This window comes from Uloborus diversus, chromosome 4 (assembly GCF_026930045.1).
Source record: "Uloborus diversus isolate 005 chromosome 4, Udiv.v.3.1, whole genome shotgun sequence".
NCBI classification, from domain to species: domain Eukaryota; kingdom Metazoa; phylum Arthropoda; class Arachnida; order Araneae; family Uloboridae; genus Uloborus; species Uloborus diversus.
The window spans coordinates 116,601,672-116,617,250 of NC_072734.1; the positions used below are offsets into that span (position 1 = coordinate 116,601,672).

Genomic DNA, 15,579 nt, shown 5'->3' on the forward strand with positions numbered 1-15,579 from the left:
AGTTCTTTGGGGGGGGGGGGGCTAGTCTACCAAACTGACAACTAGCCTGCCTTGGCCCTGAATTAAATTGGAAACGAAAGCAGGAAGTCGTAATAAGTGTCTCAATTTCAAGTATGCTTTGCAGCTAATGAGAACTAGAATTGCTTTTTCTGTATTTTTTCTAGTAGTTCACTTGTTTAATAGTTACAAAATTGAGATTGAAAAAACTTGGTTATTTTCCTTTTCTGACTGACATCAGACAGTAAAATAGAAATTTAAAAAATTCTTCTATTTTATGTTACAAAACATTTCGGGGGTGGGAGCGGGCTTGTCGCCCCCCCCCCCTGATACGGCCCTGCTACCAAGTTCAAAAAAAATCTTGTAAGGCAGAATCTGACCAACAAATGAATAGTCCTGCTTTCTTACTTTGTTGAAGGTATTTGTCATGGAAAAATCAGCTCAATCCTAGTGTAGGGGAATTCAAAGACACCTTGGAAACTTTCTGAAGATCAAATGGCATTAGTGCTTCAAGCCTTTGCCTTCTTGCCTTTCTCAAAACAGAAAGGTTATTTTTCTGACTATTACTAGGAAAGTAGGCTAAAACAAGAAGTTCCATCTAGAACTAAACAAGCCTACTTTCCCGAATACTCATACAGTGAAACCTGTGTAAGTTGACCTCTTGCGGTGCACTACTTTAGTGGTCAACTTTTGCAAATGGTCAACTTATAGAGGTTGAATTATATGACACAGATCTAGTTCCATGCCTGAAAAGAGTGGTCAACTTACAAGGGCGGTCAACTTTACAGGTTTTACTGTATCTACTTTATCTCTAGAATCTGATCAAAAATAGCTAAAACCACAAATTGTTTCAAGTATAATTTTTTAATATTTTAAGCCAATTTCTAGGATTAAAATATGCTTCATTCATCTAAAGAATTAGATGCAATAAAAAAAATAAAAGATAAACGAACAAATAAAATAGCAGCACCTTTTAAACAAAGCAGCTATACATTTTTTTCCATTAAAAAAAATCTTTAGCCACTTCTAAAAAGAAAAAAAAGTTAAAATTAATAAACTCATTAAACCAAATACATCATATCAAAATGAAAAAAAAAAAAAAGTTTTGTTTTTCCCCTGTTGCCAAAAAAAAAAATTTTTTAATGAATTAATGTACATTCCAAAACAATAAAATGCCAACTTAAGAAAATAATTTTCAATGTCAAAAAAAAAAGTAAATAAATAATCGTCTGCACATGTCTTAATGTAGAAACATAAAGGATTTCGAGTTTATCCACCGAGAACTGCATACATAAATTAAAACTTTAGAGTGAAAATAAAAACAAGTTATATTAATAATAATTATTTCATGGTTAAAATCATGGTTGGGGAGTTGGAGTCAATCTCATCTTGGGATAAAAGAGTCAGATTCGGGAGCCGAAGGTAATTAATTCAAACACACAGAGTTGGAATCGGTCATTTCCCTTAGAGTATGCAACTCTTCCAATGTTCGAAGTCGGACTTATTTTGAGATAAAGGAGTCGGATTTGGAGTCGAATATCCATAAAACACTCGGTCATTTTTCCTCTGTGTATAAATTTTTGCCAAAACTACGAAGTCAGGGAGTCGGAGTCTGACTAATTGTCGGGCAAAAGAGTCGAAGTCAGGTGCCCCAAATTTCTCGGAGTCGTCAGAAGCTATTTCCAACCAAATTTGTTTGAAGTAAATCCGCCTTCAAGTGCAGAATCTACATTAACTTTCAGTTTCCCCACAGGCAGCTAGTGTTTAGGTGATTTGAACTGTTCAAAATTGAACGGAAAATTGTTCAAATCGAAAAGATATTTTATATATATGTTTTTCATCCAAAGCTTTTTCCTACAACTTTGTTTGAAGCAAATTCGCCTCTTAAGTTCGGAATTGCCTTGAATTTTCCTGTACGTGATAACGTTAAGTTTTTGTGAACTGTTCAAAATTGAACAAAAAAAATTTGTTCAAATCGGACTATTTACTCAAAAGTTATTATAGGGGGACTGACAGACAGACATTTTTCCCCATCTCAATACCCTACTTTCCAATTTTTAATTTTTCAATATTTATTTAATCATTTTATTTATTTTTGACTTTTTTTTATTTTTCGCAATATTTTCAAGATGCATTAAGCCTTCTTTCATGCTTTTTTCTTCGTTTTCTGACTTTTAGTGGGAAATTAGGTTAAAAAAGAGGTAAAATAAATTTCATTGTTTGATCTTTTTTCAATTGTGGGTAATTTTGATGTTCCAGGACTCTGTGAGTATGATTTTTATTTCCAAATTCTTTCATTCATAAATTCTCTTAAATATATTGATTCTTTCTTTTCTTAGGCTTTGGCAATCATCCAGTTAACAGGATGGGTGTTTTTACCTGTTTTCATAGCCAGTCGAGTAAGTTGAATACATCTTTTGAACTGTTTTATGCTTTGGAATTGCTTTATAGACAAGTCCTCATATATATAATAGTGGATTCACTGATCAAGTAACACTCTTGAGGTCACCAAAAATGAAACTCACGACATAGTATGATAATTCGATAATATTTTTTGGAAATGTTTGACATGCAGAGAAATGCTTTATTTTGACGAGGCTGAACTGGATCCGGTAACCAAACTGTTTTACTGGTACGACTCATTTTTAACTCCCGGCACACAAAGGAAGGGAGTTATAAGTTTGACGTATCTGTGTGTCTGTCTGTGGCACTCTAGCGCCTAAACGGATGGACCGATTTTGAAAAAAAAATTGATCGAAAGGAGAGTTGATCAAGAGTGTCTTAGCTAGGTTGCATCTTTGGATGACATTAATTAATGAAGATATTAATTAAAAACTTCTAAATGGTTTTTTGCAATTTTTGCAGTAAAAACATAGTTAAAATATTTAAAATTTAATACCAAAATAAAGATAATTTTTTCCCGCGTCTGATAGAATGTGCTTGGAACCTCCATGTTTCATAGAATTCAAATTATGTATAACGTTTCTTTAAAGCAGATTTTAATTACGGCTAAGCCTTTATTCACGCGATTGATAACCAAATTCATTGTTGGCCGACAAGGAAATAAAACACAATGATTTAAAATTTTTATCTGTTGCCAGTTTCTATTTAATAGCAAATAAAATACTTGACATTGATTTTTAATAATATAAGGCTTTTAAAAAGATTTACGATTTTCTCTCTTGATTCTACAGTTGTAACTCAGTCGAGGTTTTTTGAAATTTGTAATTTTTTTGTTGCTTGTAAGATAATGTAGAAATGAAAAAGGGGTCAACAATGAACACTATCTACTGGAGTTAGGATTAAAATTTCAACTATCAAAGTATCACCAAACAAGCAATTGCTTCATTCAAATGTAGAAGCAATTTTCACCCATCATACCTTGACAGACGATTTTCTAGTTTATAATAATAAGATAAAGATAAATACACTTTTATTTTCAAAAAATTGTTTCCAAAATAAAACTGATCTTTTTTTTTTTCGTCTTTTTGTCATTAAAATGTTACATGAACCATTTTGTATTGTCTTGGGCTATGTAAAGTACATAAATAATAATTTCTCTACATGAAATACACCGCCTACTCAGTCAGTCCAACCGAACAAGTCCTCAGATGGATGACTGAGCAGGCGGTGTATTTCTGCGTTAGCCCTGGCTATAGGGCAATAACTTACTGAAAATAATTTCGCTGTCTTTTATTTCAACCTGCCCAAACAAATTTTTTTCACAAAACTGATTTATAAATTTATATTCATAATATCGTCGCCTCAAAGCAACAGTAGGATATCTTGGTGTTGTTCCTGGGACTAGATGTCTTAGTGTTGCTCTGAGGCGACGATATATTGTTTCAGATGTTTTTTTACTTATTTGATTTTATTCAACTCAGGTCTGTACTCTACCAGAATACATGTCCAAGAGGTTTGGAGGCTTACGAATTAGAACTTATTTGGCTGTTTTATCTCTTATTTTATATGTATTTACAAAAATTTCGGTAAGTACACTTTCATCTATTATGCATTAAAAAAAAATTTCCTACTGAACTTTTTCTCTTATACTATATTTCTTCCTTTCATTTTTGTGTGTTGTATTTGTATTAGAAAAATTCATTTATTTTATAACATTCTTAAAAAAAAAAAGAAATATCTTTATATTTCATGGTTACATTTTTTTGATTAGTGCTTCCATTTGTTATTCATTCATATTTCCTTAATTAGGCATATTGATATTAATTTCATTTTTTTGCATGTTACGTGATTAGAATCTTTCAAGAACTATAGGCTAATATTGTTTTATTCTTTGAAATTGGGATTTACTTAGAGTTTAATTTGAGTTTTGTTTTTCAGCTCTAAATCATTATTCGTAAAATTGAGGGGTGTGCTCTTCCCCTGCATATTGGTTCTATGGAGCTCAAAGGAGTACAAAACCCTAACAAAATAATAAGATGCGCCGAGTGCGGTAGTTCAGTTTTTTTGTTCCATTTATACCAAGTTTTTCCAAAAGTAAAATGGCATGGTTAAGAAAAGCTTCTGTGTTGCTTGGTTTTTAGTAGAAAACACATTAAATTTAAAACATGAAACATTTGAGTATTTTTAACGCTCATCCATCTCAAAAAAACATTAAAACTCTCTAAATTCCAATCATATAGGAGTCATGCTACTTTACTTTTATTGAACTTGGTATTATTTATTCCTTCATTTTCAGGCAATAACTTTTAATTTTTTTTCAAGAAAACATTTTCATTCTTTTGGAGTTTTGTTCTTCTTGTTCCATGGATATAATTTTAAACAATAACATTTTTAAAAATTGAAAATCTGATTTAAAAATATTGTTCAGTCTAAAAACTACTTATGTTACTTGAATGGGAAAAAAACAGCTTTTGAAGTTTTTAGGTATCTCTTTAATCTAATTAATTTATCAGCCTCTTTTTTGGAGGCATACATAGTGATTAAATTATACTTTGCACTATCTTTCATGGTAGTAAGCTTTTAAATTTCGCCAAATATACTCCTATGTATTTTGGAAAAATTGTAACAACCGCTAATGATATTTTTTCCTCCTAATAATCTTAAACAAGTGATAAGAATTTAAAAAACAGCCTATTTTCCATTTCATTGATTTTTGATTTCAAACATTTACTCAAAGAAAAATAACTTAAAAGGGATAATTGAACTCTATATCCAATGCTTTTAATTGTGTAAAAGTTTATAACTACATTTATGTTACACACACACATATATTTATGTGATAAATGTTTGTTCTTAAATATCAGTTTGAGGAGTTGTTTCTTGATATTTTAATATTTTAACACATCATTTTTTGCACTTCGTTAATGTTTATAAGTTTTGCCTTTGTTGAAACATAGTAACAATGAAAAATTATGCAGAAAAAAAAATATTCTTAAGTCATTTAAGAAAAGATGATCTTTTGCTCTGAGTTTTGAAACAAAAACAAATCCTATCTTGCAACAAAGTACAAACATTTTAACAATTTAAAAAAAATTTCACTAGAGGGCGCCTGTGATGCAGGGAGTGTTATTGCTGCTGATTTGATAAGTGTTTTCTTACTATAATTTTTCATTATTACTGTCTAGTTTTAGGTTTTTTTACTTCACTTTATCATGTAATTTAGTTTTATTGTGTTTTGGGGGCTCATTTTTGCTGTTATTGTATTCTTGAAGTGTTTTTGCATTTTTTGGAGCTAAGCCTAACATGTGGTGATCTCCTGGTTTTTGATCTTGTGTGCTTTATTGGGTGCAGCAACTCTGTTTATTTACTGCTGTTTTTAGTATTTATTCTGTGTTTTTTTGCATTTTTATATTTCTGTTTTGCCTTTTGGAACATATTCACTGAGTAGAAATGGGTGTTATATGCATTATGAAAGAGGTAAAGAGTGGGAAGGGGGACAGGTGGATCTCTTGTGATTTATGTCATATGTTCTGCCTGTATAAGGGGGAAAATGAGTCTGTTTTTGAGGAGGATTATATTTGCACTAAATGTGCTGAACTCTCAGACTTAAGACTTAAGATGCTAGTTTTGGAAGCCCAGTTAGCATTAGGGTGTAAGCCAGTTGTAGAGGGTATAAATGTTCCAGAGATTCAGGGGGAAGTTTCAAATGAGGAGTTAGATTGGGAAACTAAGGGTGTAATTTTGGGGGACTCTATGGTAAGGGAGGTGGGTAACACAGTTGGGAGAGTAAAGCGTAAGGTGGCTAGGTGTTGTTTACCAGGGGCTCGGGTAAAAGACATTAATATGGTTGCTGAAAAGAAGGGAGTATTGAATAAGGAGGACATGGTTACTTTGTGGGTGGGAACAAATGATGTAGGCCACAGTAAAAATGAGGAGTTTTCTAGGGAATGGGAATCCCTGTTGGATAAAGCAACCAGCTTTTCGACGAATGTCCAAGTGGTTGGTTTGCTTCCCAGGTATGGAGTGCATAGGAGCTGGCTAAATCAACGTGCGAGGTGTATGAACTTGCTACTGAAGTCAATTTGCGAAAAGCGCAGTATCAGGTTCATTGATGTATGGAGTCATTGTAAACGGGATTGGATTGCTAGGGATGGCCTGCATCTGAGCTCTACAGGGGTCAAAATGGTTAGTGGATTAATTTTAAAGGCTTCGGAGTCAAAAAACTAAGTTGGAATGGGGGGCATGGTTCAAGCATCAGGTATCGAGAGAATGAAATTTTTTTGGGTATTGCTAGAAATGGAAATAAAGTGATGAACAAGAGTAGTAATGTTAACAATTGTAATTTAGGAAATTTCAGGGTGTTAAATAAAAGCAACTTAGGCATGCTTAAAGTTTTCTATACCAATGCTCGCAGTATTAGGAACAAGATGGATGAATTGAAAAGCATAGTCATGGATGAGAAGTTGGATGTTATTGGAATTACAGAGACATGGGCTACCGAATCTGATGCAGAGTTATTACATATTGCTGGGTATAATTTGTTCAGACAGGATAGAGTAGGTAAAAGAGGTGGTGGGGTTTTATTTTATGTTAGAGACAATTTTATTTGCAATGAATTGGTCATAAATGATAAGCCTACTGATATTGATATGGTTTGGCTGGAGTTGATGAGCAGTAAGGGCAAAAAGCTACGGTTTGGAAACATTTATAGGCCACCTAATTCAAACCAGGGACAAGATGAACAGATGTACCGTATTATTAGTGACATGTCCAGTAAGGGATCCGTTATCATAATGGGGGATTTCAATTTTCTGGGTATTGATTGGAATAATTTTTATTCTGGTAATGGCAAAGAAGAGGAATTTTTAAAAGTAATTGGTGACTGTTTCTTAGATCAAGTTTTAACTCAGGGAACTCGAGAGGAGGCAATTTTGGATCTAGTTTTTTGTGACATAGGTAGTTTTGTTCAGGGGTTGAGTGTAGGGGAGCATATTGGAGATAGTGATCATAACAGCATTAGGTTCCGGGTTAAATTTGAAGTGTGCAAAGATGATAATTTTAGGTTTGTGCCCAATTTCAGAAACACCGATTTTGTTGCACTTAGGCAGAGCTTGAAAGAGGTTTTTTCGTCAGGGTTGGAAAATAGCGACGTAGATCAGCAATGGACGGAATTTAAGGATAAACTTGCTAAAACCGTTGGGGACTATGTTCCATTTAGGAGAAAAGGTGTTAGTACCAAAATTTGGCCCATGTGGTTCTCCAGGGAGACTAAAGAAGCTCTTAATTATAAGCAAGCCACTTTTCGTAAGTTTAAAGAAACTGGTCAGAGTGCAGAGAGACTCCAGTATAGTAAGGCAAGGCGAAATTTTAAGTATTTGGTACGGATTCAGAAAAGGGAATTGGAGCAAAGGCTGGCAGATGACATTGATGGGAATCCTAAGAGGTTTTTTGCTTACGCTAATTCTGGGAAAGCTCGAAACAGTCAAATTGGGCCTTTGGTTGATGAGTATGGAAATTTAATCCAAAACGATAGGGATATTGCAAATGTTCTAAATAACTTTTTTTCCAGTGTGTTTAACGATAACTGTATCTCAACAGTTGACACTAACAAGACACAAGCTATTATACAGCTTGAGGATTTTGTATTTTCCAGGGAGGAGGTTTTATTTCATTTGAAAAAGATTAAAGCAACTAAAGCTCCGGGACCAGATAATATTTATCCAAAAATTTTAGTAGAATGTGCAGAGGAATTAGTGGATGTTATTTTGATTATTTTCAATGCTTCTTATAACTCGGGGACGGTGCCAGAGGACTGGAAGCTGGCTAACATAACGCCACTCTTCAAGAAGGGGTCTAAAGGTATTGCTGGGAATTATAGACTTGTAAGTTTGACTTCGGTGATTTGTAAGATTTTCGAAACTTTGATCAAAATTAAGATCATGATGTTCTTAGAGACTAATAGTCTGTTGACTAGTTTGCAGTATGGTTTCAGGAAAGGTAAATCCTGTACTACTAATCTATTGCATTTCTACGACAAGGTTACCTCAGCTTTAGATAACAAAAAATGTGTGGATGTTGTTTATATTGATTTTCAAAAAGCTTTTGACAAGGTACCGCATGTTGCTCTTCTCAGCAAGTTAGCTGACATTGGAATAGGAGGAAAAACTTTACTTTGGGTAAGAAATTGGCTTACTGGTAGGAAGCAAAGAGTAGTTGTGAGAGGAAATCATTCTAATTGGAGTGATGTTTTAAGTGGGGTTCCTCAGGGATCAGTTTTAGGGCCTCTTTTGTTTATTATATTTATGAATGACATCAATGAAAATATTTCTGGAAGCATGAATTGTTTTGCTGACGATGTAAAAGTTATGGGGATTGTCGAAAATGAAGAACAAGTAAAACAGCTGCAAGAGGATTTAGATCATATTACTAAGTGGGCAGATAAATGGGGTATGGCAGTTAATGTAGGGAAATGTCAAGTGCTACACTTAGGTCATGGAAATAAGCGTATGAGATATCGTTTACAGGGTTCAGTCATAAATCAGGCAGAAAATGTTATGGATCTGGGTGTCTTTATAAATCAGGACTTCAAGTTTAGTCAACAGTGCAGTATTGCTAGTAACAAAGCCAACAAAATGCTTGGGTTCATCAATAGATCTATTTCAAACAAATCTAAGAAAGTTCTTCTGCCTTTATATAGGAGTTTAGTAAGACCTCATTTGGAGTATGTTGTGCAATTCTGGTCGCCTTATCTGAAGAAAGATATTTTTGTATTGGAAAGGGTTCAAAGAAGGGTAACTAAATTAGTAAGGGGACTCTCAAATTTAGATTATGATACCAGACTTAATAGGCTTAACATGTATAGCCTAGAGCAAAGGAGAGTCAGAGGGGACATGATTCAGTTATTTAAATTTATCAAAATGAAAGATGTAAATGGATTAAATTTTTGCGGGGAAAGCAGGACAAGGGGTCATTGTTTTAAGCTATTTAAATCTCAGGCTAACTTGGAAATCAGGAAAAACTACTACTTTAGCAGGGTCGTGGGCACTTGGAATAGCTTACCGGAAGAGGCGGTAATGAGCAAGGGAGTGGATAGCTTTAAGAGGGCCATTGATCTTCATTGGGGACTAATTAATTGACCAGGACCAGCCTAGCTGGGCCCAGAGCCTGTTGCTGGTCGTCACATTTGTATTTGTATTTGTATTTGAAAAAATACATGCATAAAAATTTATTTTCATTCCATTCCATTTCAAAAAATGTATTTTTTCAGTGCCTTTTTTTGATTTAGAATGTTTAATGGATTTAAAGTAAAAACTGAGCAGTGCAGTGAAGTTCCTTTTCCACAAACCTAAAATTATTACTTTTAATTGTGGTCTTTCTACCTGAACATGTCATTTTCTTTTAGAAAGATTACTTTCAAGTTGGTTTTTACTGTTATATAAAATATTTTTGAAATATTAATTTCATTTTTCAAGTTTTTTCATTACTTCTAATCAAACTTGGATTCATTATATTTTAGTTATTTTATGATACAAGTTAAGGAATTAAAATACTTCTAGAAGTGCTAAATGATTATTTAAAGGGGAAAATAACTACAGTAGAGTAAGCTTTGCAAAAGTGTTCTTAATGATTGTGTTATTAAAAAAAGACATGATTCATTGATTAAATCAGTTGTTATCTGGTAACTTTAACTGATAAAAGTAATAATTTGTTTTCCAATGTCTCAATGCAATTAAAAATAGAATGAAATTAAAAGCTTTCTTGTAACGGGCTTGGATCCTAGGTAGGAACAAATTCTAGAAATCATGTGCAAATTAACAGTGAAGTTTATTGAGTTTGAATAATTGGAATTCACTGCACTTAACATTTGTTTTTCAATCAACGCTCTGAAATTGTTCTAGTTTTAATGTTCTCAAATAATTTTAAAAATTTATCTGTATTAAATATTAATGAAAACTGAATGAATATTAAGTTATGAGTTTTTTCACTGGATGTTTTTGTTTCTTGTAGGTTGTGATTTGGGCCATGTTTTTGTTTCTGTAGACCAAGGCCGTAGCCAGCAGGGGGGGATCAGGGAGAGAGACCCCCCCCCCCCCAAAAAAAATTGGAAGTTTTTCATGCTATAAAAAAACAATCAAAAATTTTGTTTTTTGAACTTCAACCCGGAAAATTTCAAGATGTCCCCCCTACACCCCCCCCCCCCCCTCAATGTCGCCAAATATCGTCTAAACTTTCGCTTTTAAGGCTTCAACTTCAAAAAAAAAAAAAAAAAAATACCGCTGGAGCACTTAAAAAATTAACAAAGAATGGCCTCCAAACTTCTCCTCTTACTAACATTAGCGAAGATCTTCTAAAACCCGTGCTTTAAAAGCTAACTTCAAAAATTTATTGGATAATTGTCTCTAACCCCCCCTCCCCCCTCTCTCGCCAATATCATTAAAGATTGTCTCAAATTTAGTTTTCAGGGCTTGAATTTCAAAAAATTTCCGCAGGAGAGATTTTGAAAATTTCTCCCACAACTTCATTGAAAGTTAATCAAAATTACGTTTTTGGAGCTTCAGTTGGGAAGGATTGCACGTCCCTTTAGCCTCACTAAAGATAGTCCTACAACCGTGTTTTGAAGATTTCAATCTCAAAAAATTCCTGGGGATTGGCCCGAATCTCCTTCCCCCCTAACACTAACAAAAATCGTCTAAAACTGCGTTTTTGCAATTATTATTTCAAAACATTTCGGGGGAGAGCCCCCGAACCCCTCTTTCTCTCCATACCATTATAGGTGACAATTAACAATTGTAATAAAGAATAAATACCTTTGTGCTGAAAAATTAAAATGTCAGTAATCCAACGTTATTAAGCACAAAACTTGCAAATGATTGCAGACACGTGTTTCGGTGTTACAAGGAACACCTTTTTCAATGCAAAGAAGTGTGAGCTTTTGGATGAAAAGTCATCCGAGAAAAGCAACACGGTGGAACAGGAGGTAGTATAAATATCAAAAAATAGAAACTAAACAAAACAAAAAAGATAAAATGACACATGGAGACAAAATTTATTATATAATTCCATCAGGAAAAAACCGTTAAGTAATAAATTTTAAAAGAAAACCCATAAACAATGCAAAAAGTCCAAAAATGAAACCACTCTGAATAAATTAGCAATAAAATTACCAGCGGGAAAAACTATGTATGGAAGCAATGTATCAAATGGAGAAATGCAGAAAAAACAGAGTGAAGGATAAACATATTGGAATTAGTTAATCACAAAACGAAATAAGAAAGCAAAAAAAGAAAAAATAAAAGTAAGAAATGTACGACGTTTACATAAAAATAATAGAAAATCTAAACCAATTTTAACAAAGGAGTCCACACAGAAGAAAAATAGGGAATTGCAGTAAGATCGTTAATTAAATTAGAACGGTTCCTCAAGATGTGAAAAGATTCCCAAAAATCAAGATCCAACGAATTGGGGCATTTTTGGATAATTTGATAAGAGTTAAAATCAAAAGAGTGATTCGATTCCCAACAGTGTTGAGCAATACTGGATTTATTCAGCTGTTGTTTTCTCACATAGCTTTGATGTTCTTTTAACCGAAATTTCAAAGAACGGCGGGTCTGTCCGATGTATCCGAGTCCGCAATTGCAAACAATTTTATAGATCCCACAGCAATTAAGAGGGTGAATAGAATCTTTAAGAGAAGAGAAAGAAAGTTTATTAATAGGAGAAAATACCACTTGGAATTGGAATCGCTTCAGAATCTTAGCAACCTGAAAACTGATACCAGGGAAGAAAGGCAGAACAACTAAATTCTTAGTGTTAAAAGTTCTATTAAGAACAACATTTTGAGATTTTTTGCAAAGTTTTTTATAAATGGAATCAACTACCGCCCACAAGCAATCCGCCCACCTTAGTTGATTCCATTTATAAAAAACTTTGCAAAAAATCTCAAAATGTTGTTCTTAATAGAACTTTTAACACTAAGAATTTAGTTGTTCTGCCTTTCTTCCCTGGTATCAGTTTTCAGGTTGCTAAGATTCTGAAGCGATTCCAATTCCAAGTGGTATTTTCTCCTATTAATAAACTTTCTTTCTCTTCTCTTAAAGATTCTATTCACCCTCTTAATTGCTGTGGGATCTATAAAATTGTTTGCAATTGCGGACTCGGATACATCGGACAGACCCGCCGTTCTTTGAAATTTCGGTTAAAAGAACATCAAAGCTATGTGAGAAAACAACAGCTGAATAAATCCAGTATTGCTCAACACTGTTGGGAATCGAATCACTCTTTTGATTTTAACTCTTATCAAATTATCCAAAAATGCCCCAATTCGTTGGATCTTGATTTTTGGGAATCTTTTCACATCTTGAGGAACCGTTCTAATTTAGTTAACGATCTTACTGCAATTCCCTATTTTTCTTCTGTGTGGACTCCTTTGTTAAAATTGGTTTAGATTTTCTATTATTTTTATGTAAACGTCGTACATTTCTTACTTTTATTTTTTCTTTTTTTGCTTTCTTATTTCGTTTTGTGATTAACTAATTCCAATATGTTTATCCTTCACTCTGTTTTTTCTGCATTTCTCCATTTGATACATTGCTTCCATACATAGTTTTTCCCGCTGGTAATTTTATTGCTAATTTATTCAGAGTGGTTTCATTTTTGGACTTTTTGCATTGTTTATGGGTTTTCTTTTAAAATTTATTACTTAACGGTTTTTTCCTGATGGAATTATATAATAAATTTTGTCTCCATGTGTCATTTTATCTTTTTTGTTTTGTTTAGTTTCTATTTTTTGATATTTATACTACCTCCTGTTCCACCGTGTTGCTTTTCTCGGATGACTTTTCATCCAAAAGCTCACACTTCTTTGCATTGAAAAAGGTGTTCCTTGTAACACCGAAACACGTGTCTGCAATCATTTGCAAGTTTTGTGCTTAATAACGTTGGATTACTGACATTTTAATTAACAATTGTATTTTAAAAGATTCAATTTAAAAAACGAACTGTGGGACCACCTCCCCCCCCCCTTTCTTTATGTTACTAAAAGTTATCTAAAATGCATGTTTAAAACTACAAATTCAGAAAATTTCCGGTGTTGGGTCTTTGAATCTATCTTCCCCATAACATCACCGAAAATCTTCTAAAATTGCATTTTAGAGCTATAATTTACAAAAATTTCATTGGCGAGCTCCCGAACCACTCCTAATTTGAAAACCCTTGTACCTTCTTTTCTCCCCCAGCGTCATCAAGTGTAGGCCTCAAAACTTCAGTAAAATTTCTGAGTAAGAGCAACCACCTTTTCCCATAACAGGTTAACATGCATCCCAAAATTGCGTTTTTAAAACATCAATAACAAAATATTCTGGGGACTGCCCCAAATGCGTTTTTTAGGGCTCCAAAAATTTCCAGGAGAGCGCTGTGCAAAAAAGTACTGGCTACGGCACTGCTGTAGGGTACATTGGTCAAACGTTAATTTATTTATATACATTAAAAAACTTTTAGCAATCAGGCTATTTGAGTTAGTTTATTCTAACAATAACCAAATTTTTCTTTAAAACTACGTGATTTCTTGTCTTTATTTTCATTATAGTTCAAACAGTATTTTATGAACATGTTCAAGTTGTTATTAAATTACTTTACTAAAATAACCTTAGTGTTCTATTCTTTTATTGGGTTAACTTTTTGATTTTCCTTTAATTACAACTGCTTTTAATTACCTATATGCCTCTTGTGTCTTGTGTTTGATACTTTGAAAATGTTCTTTTTCTGTTGAAGTGTGGAGCTTAGAAAGCTGGAAATTAGCAAGTTTTATCTTCAAATTCAACAGTGTGGAAATATTATTTTCCTTTTAGTTAACTAGTTGATTAGTTACTAGTTGAGCAAGTCTTGGGTCTTGGTAGTATTGAAAATTCTATTATTAGCAAATGTTACTTTAATTCCTCTGTAAAAACTGCATTTTTTTAAAAAATTATTTATTTAATGTTATTATTTAGATCAGCTTAACATAGTCCAGTGAGTATATTCTGCTGCTTTAAAGTAAATTTAGAGACATGTTGAGCAGATGGTTATAATATTTGAATCATATGGTAATAAATGGAATTTATACTTCAAGTGATCAATATCGTTGAATATTTAAAAATTTTATTAAAATTAAGTAATGATTTTTTTTTATAAAGAACTACCATGATGCTGGTTATGTCACATTTAAATATCAGTTACTTACTTGCTATTTAAATGTTATGTATATTTTCATGAATGTGATTGTAAAACAAAATTATATAACTATTCAAAAATCTAACTAATGTATTATAATCATTTTTAAAACATCCAAACTGAAGTTGGATAGAGAAACACATAAAAAACAGGACTATGCTCTTTCTTACAAAAACTTTAAATTTTTGTGTGGGTATTGTTTTAAGCAACTTAACCAAACCATTTTTATTTACGAAATATTTTGTTTATGTTTTGCATTTAATATTACACTATTTATTTTTATAGTACAATTGTAAAAATGTTACATATATGGAATAAGTATTTATGAATTGTGTCTTGAATGAACCATAAGATTTCATATCATTAGTTGTATTATAGAGCAAATAAAACATAAGTTATGGCAGGACACCTGTTGTAGATAAATTTTATGCAAAAATAACCTCAAGATTAAAAAGAAAAATGTTGTGATATTTTAGAGTTATCCTATGTCAATTGATTTCTGCCTAATAGCACCAAACACTGTCACAGCTAGAATTTACCTTCTGGGGGAAGGTTGTAAAGTACTCAGATATGGTATAAAATACCACACTTGACTTTTCAATATCTGTTAAAATGTAATATTTTTGGACCCCGAAAACCTCTCTTTCTCTCTGCACCTCTGTTTGCTACATAATATAATATTATAACACTGCCACATATATTTGCAATAAAATATTTAAAACTGCTTTATTTAGTGTTACATCTCAAACCTAATGTTACAATTTGGTAAAAGATATTCCGGGCAAAAATTTACTTTTCACTTTTTTTCATTTTAATTGTCTGTTTTTCTAATTGCAAATTAAATTTTTAAAAAGATGTCTTAAATAAAAAGCATTTAGATTGAATCAAATTAAACTTTTTTCTATCTGCCCCATGGGCGCCCATATAGGGGGCAAGGGGAGGCTCAAGCCCCCCTTTGAAATTAGAACTTCC

The 15,579-nt window shown here is 32.8% G+C and overlaps 1 protein-coding gene across 1 annotated transcript in view; it reads left to right on the top strand.

The window, feature by feature from the left end:
• The window catches only part of LOC129220781 (sodium/myo-inositol cotransporter 2-like), a 57,110-nt gene that overhangs the window by 17,583 nt on the left and 23,948 nt on the right, over positions 1-15,579 (top strand). Inside the window, exons 4-5 of the mRNA XM_054855210.1 lie at positions 2,337-2,396; positions 3,882-3,986. Of these exons, the coding sequence (XP_054711185.1) occupies positions 2,337-2,396; positions 3,882-3,986 (165 nt within the window). The remainder of the gene's footprint in view (positions 1-2,336; positions 2,397-3,881; positions 3,987-15,579) is intronic.